Below are 19968 nucleotides of genomic sequence, written 5' to 3'. Positions count from 1 at the left end.
TCTTTACATGATAGTTTTCCAACGGAGCTATGTTATCGTACCATCATACAACTGCATAACAAATTGGCTTCATGTCGTTTGTATGTTGTGCTATGGTATGTGGCAGAACTAGCCAGAACTTGGTCCAGAGGCAACAACCATGCACTTCAACAACATCAATTAATCCATAAGGCAAAAAGTTACCCTGGACCAAATACTGCAAGATTTTCCAAGGCCAAATCCACAGACTGTACTACCAAATGATTCATCATCACTTTTTGCCATGAAATATGATGAATTGAATGAAGCGGCCAGCACAGTGAATGACCACAAGTGTCAGAAGTAACAGATAGTAAATTGGTCCCCATATCATCAATCATGATGTAGTAATACACCAAACCAACAAAAAGTTGCAGCTGGATGAAGATGTAGTAATATGGAGATGATCAGTCATTTAGATGGTGCGCGGCTGCATGGATTTGTGGTATCGGGGAAGAAGCAACAAGTTGGAGTGGATTGTACAAGCAAAATACACAATGCCCAATAAGAAGTCTTTTGAATTGAATCATAATGATTGCTATTTGAAATAATTAAATCCTGACACATTCATTGAACCAACATTTCAGACTCATTTTTCCTCAAGTATCGACAGTCTGACATCTCTATCCCTCAGTAAGACACAGCATCGTCTATCCTACACCAATACCAATATCCCTGAGGAACAAATTGAACAATTCTGGCTATCAATTATCGAATTCCTGTCGTGGCTGGGGCCCGCTGAGGGGGTGTTTACCCAACCCCTTCAAACATGACATTGCTTTATGCTGAGGAAGGGAAAGGAAGTGGAAGCGTGGAGAGGTGATCGGGGGATGATGTGAGACTTGGCTGAGGACTGTTGTCAGAAGCCGTTGGGTGCACTTAGTGTCAGACTTGTTCCTCATGGAGTTTGACTCCACGACCCTTGGGTTGTGGGTTGGATGCTCAAAGTCACTACACCACCAGGCTCAAAAATCTTCTCATGACACAGCTGAGTTCCTGTTTAATGCATTTCAGCAGGTGTTCAGCGATTATTTTCATCTCCAGCATTCAGCTTACTGTGGCTCCTTCTCCTACCGCTCCAGAGATCACGAAATGTTTAGACTACCACTCTCAGTAGGTACCCCATTACCTTATGCTATTTGTCGACTAGGGTTACCCCAGTTGTGCTAACTCTGGGTGAGATGGGTCTATGGTTACCCTAGGTGTGCCATTACTGCGTAACCAATAGATTGGATTGGAGGTGGAGTAAAGGGTTAAATGCTGTTCATAGAAGAGAAATAAGCTCACAACCTGAACACCAAACCACTTTCACTATCATGAATTACATTCCCTGGGCGACTCCCTCAACGAAGTTCTTGCATTAGTTCAGCAGGGAGCATCCATTCGAAGAATATGACACCACAGAGACAATTGCCATAGCAGATAAATCCTCAGTGGGGAGTAATCATTTTTCTGTAACCCGATGCAACAATCTTGTCAGCTTCATTGACACGTTTGACAGGTTCGAGGTATCAACCATTACTCCATCACTAACACAATTTGTTGAAATTTTTCAGTTTTTTACCAATTTGCACTTTAAGGCAACTTCTGCAATTATTGCAGACATCAGGAATTCATCGTTTGCTACTGCCACCTTTAGCCAACTCGAACTAAAAGTTCATTCATCTCTCATTAACTGATTCAACCAAACTTCATTCTGATCTAGGAAGCATCTTCTGCTACACCTCACAAAATATTTCCAACAAACGAAAGATATCTTCTTCAAACAACTTTTCTTCAAATGTTATTCCATTCGCATCTCTGATTTTGAGAACATTTGGCAGAAGGTGTCATCTGCTCAAGTGTGGGGTTGAACACACTGAAGAAACATTGTTCGAACAGTTGATATAACGACATTTTTTCAAATAATTTCTCGGCAACGCCTTATTTTGTGAGGAAATGTTGGCAGCTCGTCTACTGAACTGCGAGGTGCCGTCTGCTCAATTCTGATTTGAATGAGTTAATCTTACCAATCTGATCTCAAATAAAACGAAAGCAATTCTAACAAATCTCAACGGACGCAATAAACTAAACTCAGCATGTAAGATGACAAATTCTATTCAAACCACGTACGATTCCTGAGCACTCGCATACATATCGGCGTCTCAAGACCCTCGTAAAACATACCAGGGCTGAATTATTCACGTCTCTTTTTCTAGATGACTGCGATATGTTTCACCGTTGGGTGCATTTGCAAAATTGTCCGATCATCTACCAAAGAAACATCATGGAACTCAGAATCAACGGCCACATTTCATCGAGGTATAATGCACATTGTAATCATTTTTACTTCAGCCTACATCTCAAGCATATGATATGAAAAGATCAAATGTAGAAACATTTCTGAATGAAGAAGGCATAGATTCTTTTTCGTCACCTGTTGGATATAGCAAGGTTTTCTGATGGGTACACATACTAGAGTACGCCTAACACTTTCTAAGCAATAACATTTCATGGAGATAATGTCTTTTGCCACCTTCAAGCAGTTCCCAAGACTGTCAGACTATGCAGAAGTCTGAGCAGAGATGCCATAGTTGGGTGGCAAAGCCTCTTTCAAACCGCTGACATATTCCACCTCTGCGTACAACAAGACCTTTCTAATGGCAACAAAAACCTAACGAACTTGACTTTGGACCAGACATTCTGATGGTGCCCAAGGACAAAGCCATCAAATATATCCTCATTGTAGGCGAACCATTTTTTTGAGAGGCACCTACATTAGCCATCTTATTGAGCGAAGTGTCATGCAACGTCCATGTAGTGCTTATAGATGTACAACATGCTGCAGTCGGAGCCTATATAGTGGCTCAATGCAATCTTTTATTAAGACCAATGCTGATGGCTTTCGTACGAAAGCCTTTATTGGTGATAGACTGCTGCTCTCATGAATGTTTGATACGTTATTCTCTGACTGGGAGTAGACTTGGGTACACGTATCAAAGGGAATGATAAAGAATGGGGAACACTCCAGGGACACTACAGTGGAGAGTAATTGGTACCATTGGTCCGGAGAAAGGGATACTAGGAATGTGTGAGCAGAGGATATGGTCACAGACTCTGCGATGTTGCTGTGCTGTGGTGCCAAAGCGACGGACATACCTCCCAAGGGTGGACATAAAGGGAGATAATGATGAAAGGATGGAGAACGGTCAATAGCTGAAAACCTGGAATATACTGCTTGTCAGCTAAAGTAGACAACCCTGGGGTGATACTGATACTACAGGAGAAGTAGGGTCACTGTAGTCCATGCCATTAACTTCACCACTCCTAACCCATCTGGCAGTAGATTACTTTCATGACGGGCTTAGCTCAGTGGTATTCGCCTCTCGCTTCCATACGCTTTAGGCAAGACATACTTCTTACATTTCGACATGTTTCATCTAGATACATGGGCCGAAGATCATCATTGCCGAAATCGAAATAATTCTCAATACACGCTACAACCACTTTCAGCCTTTCTCTAAGTCCTCTATCATATTAGCCGTAGGCAAGACATGCTTCTTAGATTTCCAAAGTTACTACCCCGATACAAGTCATCTTGCAAGAAATAGATGATGGTATGTGACACAGACAAAACTTTGGGCCAAAGGTCACAATCGTCCAAATTGGAAGGATTTTCAATACATAATACAACCACTCAGATCCTCTCACTTTCATTAGCTTTAGGGGGACGATTCACAGGGTCCTCCCGGGTACATGTAAACAAGCCACATTACAAAACTAAGAAATGATGGTCTCACTACAAAACTCTGTGGCAAAAGTCACTATAACTCAAATTGAAATGATTTTCAATACACACTCAACCACTTTAAGCCTCTCTGATTTGCTTTAAGTGAGACACGCTCCTTCTTCTCCACAAGTTCCACCCCGCTACAAGTCACACGCCAAGTAACAAGAGGCGATGGTCTCAAACACACCATGCCGCCAGCAACAATGGACACGATCGATACTGTTTCATTTGATACATTTACAAGTCGTTTGGCAGACATGCGGAATCAATATCAGGCAAAGTAACCAAGAGGAAATGACAAGTTTTTATGACAGAATAGCTCCTTTTTTTCTCATAATTCCATAAAGTAGGTGAAGTTCTGAGAGTGGTTCAGTCTCGTGAGTTTGGATAACCAAATTCAACTCAGATTTTCGATTTCTTTCAGGGGGAAATTGTCAACTATTTTTCAGGCAAGTTGAATCGATCGCAGCCAGTGAAGTACATGTATTGCAAGAGGAAACAGGTTGTTATCACAGAAAAGTATGAGACTATGTCCAGCAGCGATGAGCTGTGAGGTTGACTCACTGCTTCAATCCATGAGGAGGTGACGTCAATAACACCAAGATTCTTCAGTACAGAAAGACCTGAAGCTAAGAATTCATCCAGCCACGATTTCTTATTCAAAGCAATTGCGAGCAAGCCAACACTTGATGTTAAAATGTAATTGCTATTACCTATCCTTGGTTTCTTGAACAAACTCAGAAGACATACCAAATATTTGACCACCCCTCGTGCCATGGACATCATCATCTTAGCTTATTTTGCCTGAAGCAATCCCTGTTCCAATGCACAAAATGGCATCACTCATCCGTTGGTCAATACTGTATTAACCAGGATTAACCGGCGGCCATATTTTCCAATTACGATTGATCACAATCGGAGAAATCAATATGGCGACATTCTGGGTATAGATCCAGTCGTGTATAACATCACCATTCCTTTGAACATCAAATGGAATGCAGATACTGAAATCGAACCAAGATTCTTTTTTGTGACCGACTCTAGATTGAATTTGATGCAGCCAAGTTAGATTGTGGGAGCCAAAGTATTGGCAGATATGCAGTTGTCGTCTTATCTGATATATTGTATCTGGTTATCAAGGGTCAAGACATTGAATGAACAGGTCAAATGGAACAAGACTCTCATAGAAAACACAATCAAAAAAATTATCACCAGGGGAATTATCAGAGAAAATGAAGTCATCATTTATTAAATTTGAACGTTAATTATGCAGCAATGGAGCACCTTACGATAACCTATTGAGAAAGTAGGTTAGGAAATATCATCAAAATGATAAGTATTTCAATCAGCATCCATTAAGCTTTCTAAGCAACACCCACTCTATCATTTTTACACCCGGCAGTGCCAAAGCTGGTAGGCCAACCAGGCGAAAGCCAAAAACCAAAATTCAAGTTTTGAGCTGATTGGGCCAATATGAACAGTTCCTGGCAAACCTCATCAGATTCCATAATAGTCAATAAAAGGAGAAGATCTGTCTTTTGACTCAGATTGACTCTTGAAATGTCACCTTCAAGTTCGAAATTTCATAAGAAAATCCTGACTTGGCTTCGAAACAAACCTTCCATTCAAATGTGGCTAAGACAAAGGTAACCCTTTGAATCCGGATTTGTCACGATCAAAGTTGAACAAAAGAAGAGAAACTGTTGGCATGAAGTACACATCCCTGCAACTTTCTTAACATGAAGTCAAGCTTTTTAGTTCAAGATGCCGGATGATTCAGAATTCAAACAAATTAGTTTTCATTTGTGACAATATTGGATCATTAGGAAAGGAAGTGCAGCAACTTAAATTGCTCTCTTAATAAATGAGAATAAATGATGGAACGGGTGATGGAGAGAACGGAAATCTTGCTTGGATTTCCGGTGTCACCGTAGTAAATGGATGCACAATAAGAGTGGTGTCTCAGTGGAAACCATTTTTTACTACTCAGGAGATCACTTCATGCCGACACTGTAACTTCTGGTAGAGCCATCATGGTTTTGGCCAATACTTCAGATCTGCCCTTGCAGTGTTTGGTGAGACAACCAATATCTCCAGTCCAGTATCAATTTTTCATTGATGTCATAGAATGGTCAAATATACATAGCCCCTGACAATGATATGGAACCTTCTTGGTCCATTAGTGGCTTCAAGCCCGTTGACTTCAACCCCACCTTATCATGGATTATGGAAGTCAAAGCCACACTATCGGCAGGATTTTCATCACTGATTACGGATTAATAATGCTATATGGAGCAGAGTTCAGAGTCCAGGAAGCATTTGCACCTTTGATGACAAGTTATGACCATCAAGTCACATTACCTATGGATTATGTGAGGGAATCCGTCACTTATTACAGGAAACATGATGAATCAACCAAAGCTAATTGGCATCGGGCTACCGGGCTGAGGTTGGAGTCGTCGCATACTGATGATGGTGACATTGTGGTTTCCAAGTCAGCGATGGACTTTGATCTGCTCTTTGGAGGAAATCAATGATTCATATTGAGATTTGATGATAAATAAGTTTAGAATATGTCCTTTGATTCATTCTTTAGAGGGTTGATTAACTTGGATTGTATCATAGTTGAAGCTATATCACATTAGAATATGGAATAATATTGGAAGAACCCATGCCATGCCAGACCAGTAGTCATATGATCAACCACTGTTACAGCCACTTCTCCTTTGATGACGTGAAAACCACCTCGGAAGAATGCTGGATGAAGTTGCCTGCCCTGCAAAACTGACTGGTTAAAGTGACCTATCAGGCCTTCAGAAAGCAGTTGAGGACCTTGTAATGCTAGGTCTGCAAAGCTGAACTGCCAACCTCTCATGACCATCAAGGTCGGAAGGAACATCCTCCCACCCAAATATCATTCATCACCTGTCCCTCGATTAATTGACTAATATTAGAACAGACGTCCAAAGGTCAATCCAAATGGCAAGATACTGATCACATGCTGGTACAAACAAAGACTGTTTTTAAAGCCATTCTTTACAGCTGCACAACAACAAAACCTTTGTTGAATATTACGGTTAATTGTTTCAAAACTTTGTTCCCGTTTCAAAGAAATTCTTCAGACCTTTTGCCCTTGCCCATTACAGTAGAATGATTTGTTTAATGATTTAATAGAGCTGACCTGGTTCATTGGATGAAACCTGTAATGCATCCCGATATTGTTAAAGTACATGCAGAAAGCGCTATATTCACAACTGACAAATACAATGCCTCACTGTCTACCAATATACTTCAATCCAGGCTTCCATCTCCCCAATGGGCACTCGGCAGGAAGATCAACGTCAGCATGTACACTTGAGTGTAAAACATGCTTCCAAACTATATCCAAGTTTTTTTAGAATTTTTTCATTCAGCATTAAACCTAGGAAGCACTCTACTACATACACATCGTAAATGCGGCCGAATCTACCTATAATACTGAGACTTATCTCGTAAACCACCACAGCTAAACCATTCACAAGCCGCTCACAATCCCTCTATTTTTTTGCAGTTAGCATGCAACAGAGTAGATATCTGTACATAAGTACAAGAGCACACTGCACATGCATCCGTATCTACCGTTGTCGATCTTGCAAACTTGCCAATGCAAAACCATTTACAAGTTCCTCATCAACAACTTGTCTGGCATCCTTCCCCGAACAAGCTGGAAACATCGCTTTCCTTGCTTACATTACCTTGAGACGTTTTTTACGCCGAGTTTCAAGCGCACTTCAGCGCAACACCTCAAGTCACGAAGTACTCTTGGCTGACTGGCGTGATTCCAGAAACCGTTCTGAAACAATTAGCTCTCTCCCGGGGCAAGTAACTTGGCAGAAATACTTCAGAGTAGCAAAATCGGTATAATTATGTTGATAGCTGAATAAAGGCATTTTAATCATGCCTCTTCTTCATTCGAGTTATTAGGCATTGCAAGTTTGAAGATGCTATCCAGCACACGGCAGGCAACTAGCCCATCGAACTGACATATCAGGGCTTTGATGCATTTCCCACTCCAATTTCAAAAGCATGACAAGATACTAAACCATGCTACATGCAAGGCAATACCGAACCAAAGCTATACCAATAATCGCCACGATTAGGTGGGCTCCTTTGTCATGTAGGAGGCAATTAGCTGATGACATCTTGAAATATCAAATCATTTGCTTTTGATCTTTGAGGAGACAATAGCAAAAGTGTAGAGATTATAATAGATGTTCTTGTTTCGGTGTGGATGAAGTGTCAAGGTTGTCGAATGAGCTTCTAAGAAGAATTTGAGAAGAAAATGTCTGTTTTCAAGGGCAGTCAAGGGCAAGTGCATTCAGAAAGGTTCTAGACATTGGTTGATATGAATAAAGACCAGCAAATGCTTTTATTTCAATTTTGTACAGAAAGGCCTAGTGTAAATGTACATGGAGTTTTAGATAAAAGCATTTGCTAGTCTTTATTCATATCACCCATTGAGGCAACACCAACTGGAAGAAAAGGTGCTGGACTACCATATGTCTGCTACATCAAGCAAATCGTGAAAGAGTAACAACCCCATTCTGCCCCACTCCTACTGTTTTTCAGTAGACAAACCAAGGAAATGAATACAGTTTGTCACCATTACACAAAAAGGGACCATGAGATGACAGCAGATCTGAATTAAACCAACCGAACATTTCAAATCCAAAGTACCACGACTCCATATTCAATTCCTGATGTCACTAACCATTGATTACCAATCAACCTCTACAGATACCTGGATATTTTTTATCCGATTCCTAATTCAAAATCTTGATAGCTCCTCAGGAAATGAGTACGACCCCAACCGTGAAATTAATGCTTTGAACAACTCTCCAACAATGAATTTCATTCAAAGAACCATTACCACAGAAAATGAGGTATTTGGTTAAAAAATTCAGATTGGTAACCTTGGGAAGAATTCAAGTTAATTGACGACATGTGGATAAGTGGTGAATCTTTGCTAATCAGACATGAGGAATCATCGCACGAAAAAGAAATTTGTTAAAACATTCATTTTGAAAATCAAGGCTTGGTTGATTGAGTTAATGAGAAGATATGCCTCGAGTTTTAAGAATGTGTTGACAAACGCAACTAAGGTGTGGACTATGATTAAGAAGTATCTCATTATCAATTTCTTGATATCAATTCACTTGAATATAAGACCTCATTTCAATGAAATATCTAACATCTGAGAATAAACCAGCCAAAAAACAACAACACAAAGGCTAATACCTATTGTTCCAATCATGAAAAAAAGCGAATATGGCCAATTTCTTAAACGGAAGTCACTCATACAGGAAATCTGCATTCGATATTTCCGAGACCCATAAATGTAATCCAAAACTTATCATTGATAAAAAATTGACAATGCGCCTGAAATGCAAAAGTTATTACTCAATAAATCTTTATTCGGCCAATGCAGTCATTGTTATAGGGCGAGGCTATTGTCTTCATCGTCGCTACGTAAACTTGTCTTGCTTCTGTTTGACCTATTCATGATGAATCGGGCTGGATAATGTGTCGGGCGGATGAATCACTCAGGATCTTATTTCTAAGGTTGGTTTCCGTTTAATTCACTGTGATAACAAACCCACATTTTGGTAGTCATCATCCCACAATTTGCATCCCATGTTTGGGGGGTGTTTTCAACTGAATAACGATTGATTGATCCAAACTTCCAAGCTCTGAACCAGGCAGAAGGAGACTATAAATTTGAATTCATTATGTGTCATTGTTGTTTATTACAGCAACTGAGGCTTACACCATGATTTTTCAATATAATCTAGATCAAGTATAAACAACGCCACCTGGCCACTACACACAAACCATTCATCATTCTTTAATCAAACAGCATAAAAACATGATAGTACATCAGACATCAAACTCTGTTATTCCAAGTGGAATTGAGAATTCCTCACACACTTTACGAAGAGTTGTGTACTTGGGTACTGTGGCACTGATAGGGCGAAATGGATTTTTCACTTTTCCATCTCAAGAACGTACAATTCGTACATAAATCTACACATCAATATAGGAAATTCGTACTGAAGTCAACGGTTGATAATAAACACTGTACGCTGTATTGCTCTCCTGTTTATCTTGATAAAGCTGCACTGGGACCTTCGCCAACCTCGCTTATAAACATTACTCGGAAATCATCGCTTTTTATGATAAATTTCCTCTCGGCTTACCCGTGAATATCAACAGTAGTAAGCTGTGAGGCTGTCAATTTCAACCCGAATAACTCAATCAGAGAACACAGGGTGCATTGTTCAAGTCAATTACGCTTGCAGCACACATACGTTTTCATGTCTGCTGTCATATTGCACCAATGAAGCACACAGATGCGCATCAAAGCTTTACGATTTGGAAAGGGCGAGGCCCTCTACTTGAAAGGATGTCACTTACCTGGCATTTGTTGGGCCGACACTTGCATAATCGTAAGATGAACTAGCAGTGATGCTTTCATCGGGAATTGTCGCCACTTGCATACCAAGTGAAGTACGACATTGTGCTGGAATGATAGAGATGGTGAGAATTAAGAAACGGTTCAAATAATGTCACATAAGTTTTCGCGAAGTTCATTTCTGCATTCATAGACATAATTCTCAGGTGGTAGACAGGCATTTTAGGCCCTTTACCTTGCATTTTGGTATCTGTAAGAAGCTGAATATATTAGATTGAAATTGTCTATCAATAATCTTTAAGTCCTTTCCTGCCACTTAAAGGGTCAGTGCATTCACAGTCTCCAGTCTGCAACAAGACTCTGAAATAACTAATATAATACTCGATATCAGACTACACCCTCATGAGATCAAGTTATGGCCTCTAACCATTAAATTGAACACTTTCTAGGTCTATTATTTCCACATCGATGCTAAGTGCCGAACTGCGATAACCCCTCTTCATCAAAAACAATTAGTCATTCTGTGATAAAAAGGTCTGGTTAACAGTTTATCTAGTGGCGACTGGCTGGTGAAAAAACTCGAGATCAACAACTCTGAAACTGTGCAGAGGCATCCAGCTGCTGCTGAGAGAAACAAGACAAAAGACTGCTTGGTTTTAATACTGTACACTATTGGTTCTACTTGAGCAACAAATTTTTACCATTTGCTATTGGTTTCTTAAGATGGCAAGTATCTCTAAACAAAACCTAACTGACATACTCCCAGTTGTTGCCCGGATACGGTTTAGAACCATTAAAGCGAACTGGAACCGCCGAGCGATTTATTCAACTTTTCGACTTTCACCGCCCGAGAAAGTCGAGTTCAGATTTGTAGCTCCGCCCCCAGTGCCCGAGCATGCGCAGTTCAATTTGTTATTATTGAGAATCATGTGAGAATCACGTGAGTCATGCGATCTTTCATTCATGAATTTTCGTAGTAAATTCCATAGTAGTGACGTCACTGAATGATTGACAGCTAGGCGCCATGTTTCATTCATGCCTCGCTCTGATCACCCGATACGCGGGGAATGAAAACGAGGTCATACGAACTGGCTTGGCGGTTCCAGTTCGCTTTAAAGCGATATATATTTTGGGCTGCTATGAAGTCGAGAGCTTGGGGGAATATATAGGAAAGGAACATGACAGTACAGATATTGTCATCATGACTTTGAAGTTGTATTATATCCCGGCTCTGCCCACGTCTCTCACGGAAACCACTCTCTAACCAATAACTTCTTGAGGTCTGAGGACCCTACATTTCCCAGGAATTGACAAGCCACTATCTCAAGATTACAGCAGTTTATCTGCACTGCACTCGGATGGTTGAAGGTGTCTCAGACTACTCAAGAAGCCTGACCGTTTTTCCACATTTACCGGGCGATATGGACATGAATCACCACTAACACGATATAGCGATGAATTATCAACAATGTGAACTGCCAATGTATTGACCATGCATTGACCAGTTAACCCATTCGGAGTACAACGTCACATCTATCAGCATCACTAACAACGTTTTGGTAGTATTTTCAACCTGTTCCATCTTTCACAGTGCTGATTTAGAATGTTCGAGATGCAAACTCTTTTGTATCCTAAAACATTCATGGCTTGCTCTTGGTTTCGGCTAGTGCTCAGATTACAAGTAACACTATTATACTCTTGACCATCAACAACATAAACTTTAACAGCTTTCAAACAACATCATAATCATCATCCCCTTCTGTGTCAAGCATGAAGTGTGCATTCATCCTTTACCTTCTCATACACACCAAAGTAGCTATTCAAATCCATGGCTTTCACAGCGTTAAATGGTACAAAGTATCATCGCTTCCGCCAAACAATCAAATCTCCAAGGTGATCGAACAATAACGAAGTTTCCCAACTAATTAAAACTACCAACATAATGGACTATGATCTGTTCTGTCCTTGAAATAACGTTTGAAGTTCACTTTCAAAGCTATTAGACGTACAGTTTAGCAATTAGCGAATGTGGCCTGTTGAAGGGGCGGGAAAACCAGAGAAAGAACTTCCTGATTTACATGCAGAGGGAATTTTCAAAGAATGCAAAGCTCATTTATGAGAGTAACACAAAGAATGGCTTTTCACAAACCAGACAAGACTGAAGATGAAAAGCAGTTAAAAGCCGCTTTGAGAAGTTGAGATACATTTATGAGACGTTCATGTTTTCCTGGCTGCTTCAAAGGCTCGAGGATATCAATTTGATAACCGCACAGAAGTAAAGTGAAATTGATACCATCAGAATTCAACATGTTCAAAGCAAAATCTTCAAGTATCATGAATTTGGTTATAAAATATTTGTGTGGTTTTTGTTTATATACTGTTTTACGTCATTCCTGGTGGTACTCAAGGGTTAATTTGACTGTGAAAGTTATAGTTACATCAAAGAACAATAGAAATGGGTGTTTACACACAAATACCATTATGAGCCACCACAAACAAGCAAAATTATACTCCACGCATTGTAAACTCATTACTGCTAATACCAAAAACAGAAAACGAGCTGGGATTGATCTGAAATTATCCGAGTTAATCAGAAAATGGCCAGAATGGTGGACAAAATCGTAAAGAATGCCAATAAGGAAATGAATGTTGATGAATATCAGTGGACTGTTTGGTCGATGTGTTGTCAAGGACACTGTGGTGTGATGGATGCAGACTGCAATGTGTTGAGCTACAACTAGTTTTATAGGGAGTGAGTATCGCAGAACACAGGATTTGCTCAAAAGATGACAAGATGACGTCCTTCCTCAAAACGAAAGAGGATTGGCAAAAACTGCTGACAACACTGCCAAGAAAGTTTTTCCTCTGCTTCATCAAATCCTGGTCCAGAATCATTCAAGCAACCGCTTCGGATCATTTGTTTCGTGATCAGGTAAAGGTACCTGATTGGTGGATCGTGACAAGTTGTTCGGTAAAAATCTTGCAGTATCTTTTTATCCCAATGTGATTTACAGATTTAATCAAGGATCACCTGTTTATTCCAATCAAGGGATGTAATAAATGTTTATTCAGTACCCAAAGAAAGGGTCAGCCATTATTGTCTCATCAGAATAGAACGTCATTGGACCTCTTGAATCTAAAGTTTTTAAGGGTTAACCTCAAAGGCCATAATTTTATTGACCATCCGTTAGGAGGGTGGCCCTTTTTTCCATCCTTCATAGATTCATCCGCGAGAGCTTTGATACTGCAACATTTTAAACTAACTTTCATGAGAAGACCACCAACACCCTCAACTGGGGTTAACACAACCATCCTAATCATGTCTCCGCGAACAGCATTACCATGTCAGCCGCAATATGTCCGTACAGCCATTAGGCCAATCAGATCAGACGTGAGGGATGACCACGGAAAACCTGATTGGCCCTAATGTGACAAGACATTTGTCTTCTTGTTCCGATGAGACAGGGCCGGAAACGCAATAGAGAGTAGGTTAGAGATTGCTTGCACTCCTGGATTTTGAGTTAAGAATGTATCGCTTTTTGATGAATTTTTTGCTCACTGCTTCGAACCTTGGTTTTTCTGGTGAGGTTTCATCATGGAAACCAAACCTAGACTATTGGAATCTTAGCTCAAGCTTTTTAATAAGTTAAAAGATGATTTTCGAGCATTTGCTAAAAGCAAAACGGCGCACAACCTTGCTTAGCATCAGAGGGTACGGTGCAGCTGACATCGATATCGTATCAGGGATAAAAGTACAGTCTCATCTGATTGGCTGATCAAATGTTGTCGGATCGATAGATTTTGATTTTCGTGAGCGTGGAAAAATTCTTCAAAGAATTTGACATCTGGTCTTCGAATACAAAAATAACTTTGACGCGAATGTCGCAGAAATCGTAACAAGAAGAAAGCATTAAGATTGGGAGTTCCGTCGAAGTAATCGATACAAAATTTTCAAGAATTACCACACAATGGCGGATAATGTAAAAGATACGAATTCAGGACCCCGGATCAATTCCATCCACGTTCGCACAATGAATTCTCACCATAGGAGGCCATATTCCTAACTTTCTAAGCCGGCAGTTTTTTCAACTGAATCTATTAAGAGAATTTTCCAACTGAGAACAAAGAAGCAGCTTGCAGTTTTAAGTGGGAAGTTTTGTCAGCACAAATTTGACATGTCGTGACTGATGCGGTGGTCATTAGTAGACGTGCGGAACCAGGGATGTCTTAAAAGGATGACTGGTTACGTCTAATTCTGTTAACCTGGTCTAGTCTGCAAGACGGCATGAAAAGACAATGTTATGTTCCCTTGAAGACAATGTCACATTGTCGAAATGGCCAGACTTCATTTTTGGCAGTCTCATGTTGGAACCAACCATTACTCTAAGTTGCTTCCTCCTATGATCTAGTACTACCTCCTATGATCTAGTCCATCATGATAAGCCAGAGAGAACACTCAATGTTAGCACGTCACATCACAACCATATCAACTCAGACCTTGGTTAGAGAAGGAACACAACACTGTCACCTCGTATTGCCACGTCCCCACTTCCTCATCAGTGGTAGTGTCATGTTAGACCCCATCATTACTCCCTCTGACTCACCCAGGCTTGTATTATGAACCCAGGTAACATGGCCAAGTCCTTTAATTACCGAAGAGCTAGTGTAACTTGGGGTAGCGCCATCGCTAAGAGAGGCTAATTGGGATTTTAATGACCATGTTGGCATCGGAGAATATGCGAGCCCCGTAAACAAGCAGGGATCTTCTCCAATTGATTTTTTAGCCAAATCCTTCTGCGTTTTCCGAAGGTGAACACTCTGAAGTGACTGCGTTTCTAAAATGTCAGATGAATCAGGCGTGCTACTTAAATGATATTACAGTGTTTAGAACGTGATCTTCTGAAACTGCTAGTCAGCATAATGCCATGTTCCCTTGAAATATACCCTTCTTGGACAATAAAAGATTAACCCCAATATTCAACTCAACTCACATTGATATGCTCTTCATCTCAAAAAGACACTCATATTTTGCAAAATCTTACCATCTTCAAATTAACGATCAAGTGCCCCTCATTCGAGGTAATGATCTGGCAACAATGCATACAATACCGATAATGGTTGAGCAAGTTTGTAAAGGATATCAAAGGAAGACTCCTTCCTCCACCACAACCCCCATCGCATGATACAGACATTACAAATACTGTATATCATTAAAATGTCAGAAAGAACGCTGGGAAGGACGAGAAGCTTCATTTAATTCATCCTATACAAGAATTCAATTGTGGTAGAAGGCAATGACCATTCAAGCACATGACATGATTTATACACCCACTCAAAGAAGGCCGCAAATTTTATGCTTTGATTGCTTTGTATCTGATAGAATGGAATCTCGCAGTGAACATTTCTCTAATCATCTAATAGTTCAGGTTCATGTCTTCATCATGACATGCTGCATCTTTGTCTTTGGCAACACAAACGTCGACTTGGTACATCCTGTCTTTGGCAACACAAACGTAGCCTGGGTACCTCGTCTTTGACCACAATCGGAAGTAGATAATACTCGGGTTTGACCTTCGACCTCAGATCTTATGGAGCAGAAAACGTTCAAACAGGCAGACGTGATTAGGAAAGGATCATGGGAGTAAACAGATGGCTGATGGGAAGTTTTCGTAATAGTTTGCATCAGAAGAAACTTCTTGAGTAATTTGGCTCTTTGACTGTTTTCTCCATAATATCATGATTGATGAAATAAAATGAGTTCATGCTGAAATTTGGCTTTTACAGTGAAGCCTTTACTGTTTTCGTCGCTTATCACAGTACTAAACTCTACTAAACAGTTAATTATAACTATAATTACAAAGCTTTCCACAACCATTTCAGGTGATTTTGTCTCATTTATCACCGCAGATTGTCGTATTTCTAACATAAAACTGCTAACAAGAGATCGTTGGGGAAAGATGAGATTAGCCAATAATGTTTTTAGTGTTGAGTTTTATTTAAATTTCAAGTTCGTTTTTCAACCAATCGGCGGTGGTTTTGGAAAACCACAAAGAAACTGTAATGTAAAACGTAATCACCGAGATTATGATTTGATAAAGTTTACCGATGTTAAATTTCTGTCTTGTTTTTATAATTGTAAGAATCATTTCAATCAGATTTATAACCACTACAGTATTTGTCCGCACAAAATGTACAGGTTGTTTCCATTCAAGTAAAGGTGGACAAAAGCTTTACTATTTCAACCTAATTTTAATGAAATCACAGTACACTAACGTACAGTTTTGTACTATGGACTGGATCAACTTGGTATGGACCAAAGTCTGTTCCACCCTACATTACCAGAATCCAATCTACATAACTGACACTTTTCTATGTGAATCTGCAGAGCTATCCTGTCTACCTTATGACGGACAAACTTCACAAGGAAACACAGATCACATGAAGATTATGAGATGAACCAAAAGTAAAAACTTGCAAAAACAAAGTTTGATTTCAAAGTTCATCTTGCCGCGGGCGAAATAAAATGCCACCTTTGGAATCCATTTTGAACTCGACGACACTGAAGTGAAAGGTTGGAATGAACAACATTCTAAAAAATTCAATTTATTTATTTCATCGTTTTATTCCACAAAGATTATGCCTCGGGTCCTGAAGATAAAATAAATAATTAGATCCCTAGAAAAACTTAAATTTCACTTTGGTCGGGAGGATTTTTTTCAAGATAGAACCCTGGGTAAATCTTATAAGAAGCTCTAAGGAACCTTTGTGCAGCAAAGCCCCCCAGCAGACATGGCTCTGGTTACTCTGAATGACTACACCTTTCTCACATGAATTACAAGAGAGTGAATCCCAGTACCTAATCAGTGTAAGGTTAGCAACTGATCAACCGATCAACCCGCAGAACTCTCACATCCTCAATCAAACTCACAAAAAAGCCTTCTAATCCTTGCTAATCCCCGGTCAGGGACATCGTGACTTCTAATGATGTCATCTCCAACTGACAACGGAAAGGTTTTGAACTAATCCGGAGAAAATTGACTGAGACTCCGATCATTGTCTTCGAGTTTACATCCCGAGGAAAAAATCTCGGTAATCAGGTGAGCTTTTTGTTTTGCTCATCCACGGTCAAGGAGAGAGTGCCTTTGTTAACATAACCACCACTGCAATTGGAGACCAAGGTACTTTTTGCATAATTGATAAGGGGAAAAGATCAGATTTTCTCTTCGCACTTCTTTCAAGTTGTCACAAACTGACAAGTTCTGTTAAGAGGGAAACATACCTTGGAACTTTCATGGTCCTACTAAGATATTCTGACCACCAGACCATTACGAGTTGGGTGGGGTGCAGTCGTCATTCTATCCATCATTTAAACCACCCATAAAATCCCCCGTCCTGTTCATATCGGCAGACCCTAATCCTGTAACAATGCCCACAGCTAAATTATTCACATTTTTCGATTCACACGAGATCAACGAGAAATCCCTCGCAAATCCTCCCGACGGAGCTCGAGCTAAAAATTCATCCCCACCTCGCCTGCGTAATTCATTTCAAACGAGAGAAAAGAAGCGGTCAAAGCGAGGTGGTGATCCGCCGGTAATGACAATGGAGAAACGGATGCATATTTGAGGCGATACCTGTCAGTCTCAAGCCTGATGTAATTAAGATACAGAAGTGTTCCTTGAGTTGTCCAGAGCACTGCGGCCACTTCGCTACTTTTGACCCAAGGGAGTGAGCCCAGCGAAAAATTCTCTAAATGAACACAAAATCTTCCTCTTTGTTGTCTTGCGGCTTGCGACAGCTTCAGTAACTGTAACAAATGGTCAATGACCATGAATAATGAAAACAGAGGCTGCCAATCAACCACAGATTTTCATAATTGAGAGAAGTTTGGTTGGTGGTGTTTGTTTTGACTGAGAGTTAAAGGATTTGTGACCGAAGACAAAAGACAGTATTGAAATTTCATTGAATCCAAGTGCTGAATCCAATGTGGAAGGAGATCTTCTGACTGGCACCCTCTAGACACCTTGGTGGAGTAAGGCAGGTTCAACAAAGAGACCTGCCTCGAATCTCACGCCCACTGAGGTTTGAACCAAGGACATCTTAAAGGCTAGCCGAGAGTCTGAGCTTCTAACTTTCGCTTTCAACAATGATTCTGACCGTTTTACCACAATGGCAACCATATCCAAAGAATTACTTAGTGATACACAGAATAACTGTTCCAGAAATATATTACTTCTACCATTCATTCAACCAGGGATGAAATATGGTAAGTCCTCGCCCACCACCCATCAAGCGTTCACAGACTAGTTGCCAAGGCTCATTTGAATGGAAATAATGCATTCTGGGATTGATCAAGGACGATCCTTTCGTTCTATATGCAATTTAGACTCGGCATTGATTTTCTGACATATATAAATCAACCCGCGTGGTGTACATTTGTATACAGTGAAATGTACTATGTTGAAATGATCGAGGCAGCAGTGCTCATCAAACAGCAGACTGCTTTTGTAATGTTTGCTTTTATGTCAGAAGTCATTTTAATATCACAGGAACAGTGAATCATTGTCATAATTGTCAGGAAAGAGACAACTGCAGGCCAATATTTGCCTCTCTTTTTTCCATATTTTGCTTGAAAAGCAATATCAGATTTGAGAATATGAACCAAAGTGTGAGTGTATTTTAGAAATAATCGAAAAACCTTATGGGAGGATGGGGTTGGGGGTCGGGGGTATGACCACCACTTACGGCTTTGCACCAATCATAATGAGTTCTGCTGCATATTTAAAGTTCCTTCAAAATCTGTACAGCAAGATGCCTTAAGTCCTCATAGTGTTAAACAACTGACATATTTTTGTAACTCCCCAGCTATTCTCACCGATTACATATAGTATGGCACAAATCAATGATACTTATAAAACCAATAGTTGTATTGTTTGAGAACAATGGGGAAGAATAGCACGACTAAGGTTCAATACTTCGGTTTTTGCTTGCAAGATGATGCAAGAATATCAGGTATGTGTGCCACACAAGAGTGAATAGGAACAATTGTGGATGTGATACTTGAGGCTTTCTCTGAAGCACACAGTTTCTTTGATGTGATACCATGTAAAGGGTGTTCCCCTTCTCCTCTCAGAAATCCTGGCGCTGCAACTGCCATAACCACTTAGATTTCATCCGGGCCGCCCAGACTATTAAAGCCAACAGAAGCACTCTCACCCAAATCAAAACAGCCACAAATCAATTAAATCCTAATGAAAAATCTAATATATTTTCATAGCAAGTCCCGTCAGTTCTTGGGTGTTTTCATTCTGCCATTGTTCATGTTTGACGAAACATGAAACTTGTGTTCGCAATGTTTGTACGAGATATACATTCAATTAGCTCAATAAGACTTGATATATGTTTATCTGATTGATGCGAGACATGTGATTTTAGTTTTTTTGTGTATTTTCTAGAGTGGATGATTGACTTTTATGTTTCAAAGGGAAACTCTGTGTTGAAAACAGAAAATCCGATGCAGAGATGGACTTGGGGATTGTGGACACTAAAGCTCTGGTCACAAGTTACCTTCCTTGCAGCACAAAACATTCACAGAGCTACTTTTAAGGAGGTTTATAAAACATTGCCCTCCCTATCACATGAGTTTACCTGGATCAACCAGAATTTAACCCTGGACCTCAAAGGTGACAGGCATTTATGTTTCCACTGCACCACTCTGGCAGCATGCCTG

At 40.1% G+C, this 19968-nt stretch overlaps 1 protein-coding gene across 9 annotated transcripts in view; it reads right to left on the bottom strand.

Annotated features, from left to right (window-relative positions):
* LOC135501091 (discoidin domain-containing receptor 2-like) overlaps positions 1–19968 on the bottom strand; it is a 206177-nt gene that overhangs the window by 43397 nt on the left and 142812 nt on the right. For all 9 annotated transcript variants that reach the window (XR_010449554.1, XM_064792885.1, XM_064792888.1 and 6 more), the window contains one exon: positions 10241–10346. Coding sequence is in view for 8 of the 9 variants with exons in the window: in XM_064792885.1 (XP_064648955.1) it covers positions 10241–10346 (106 nt within the window). In the remaining variant the exon portion in view is untranslated. The remainder of the gene's footprint in view (positions 1–10240; positions 10347–19968) is intronic.

This window comes from Lineus longissimus, chromosome 17, assembly GCF_910592395.1.
Source record: "Lineus longissimus chromosome 17, tnLinLong1.2, whole genome shotgun sequence".
Lineage (NCBI taxonomy): Eukaryota > Metazoa > Nemertea > Pilidiophora > Heteronemertea > Lineidae > Lineus > Lineus longissimus.
Note: the sequence above shows the minus strand (reverse complement) of the source record. Positions and strands in the feature narration are given on the sequence as shown.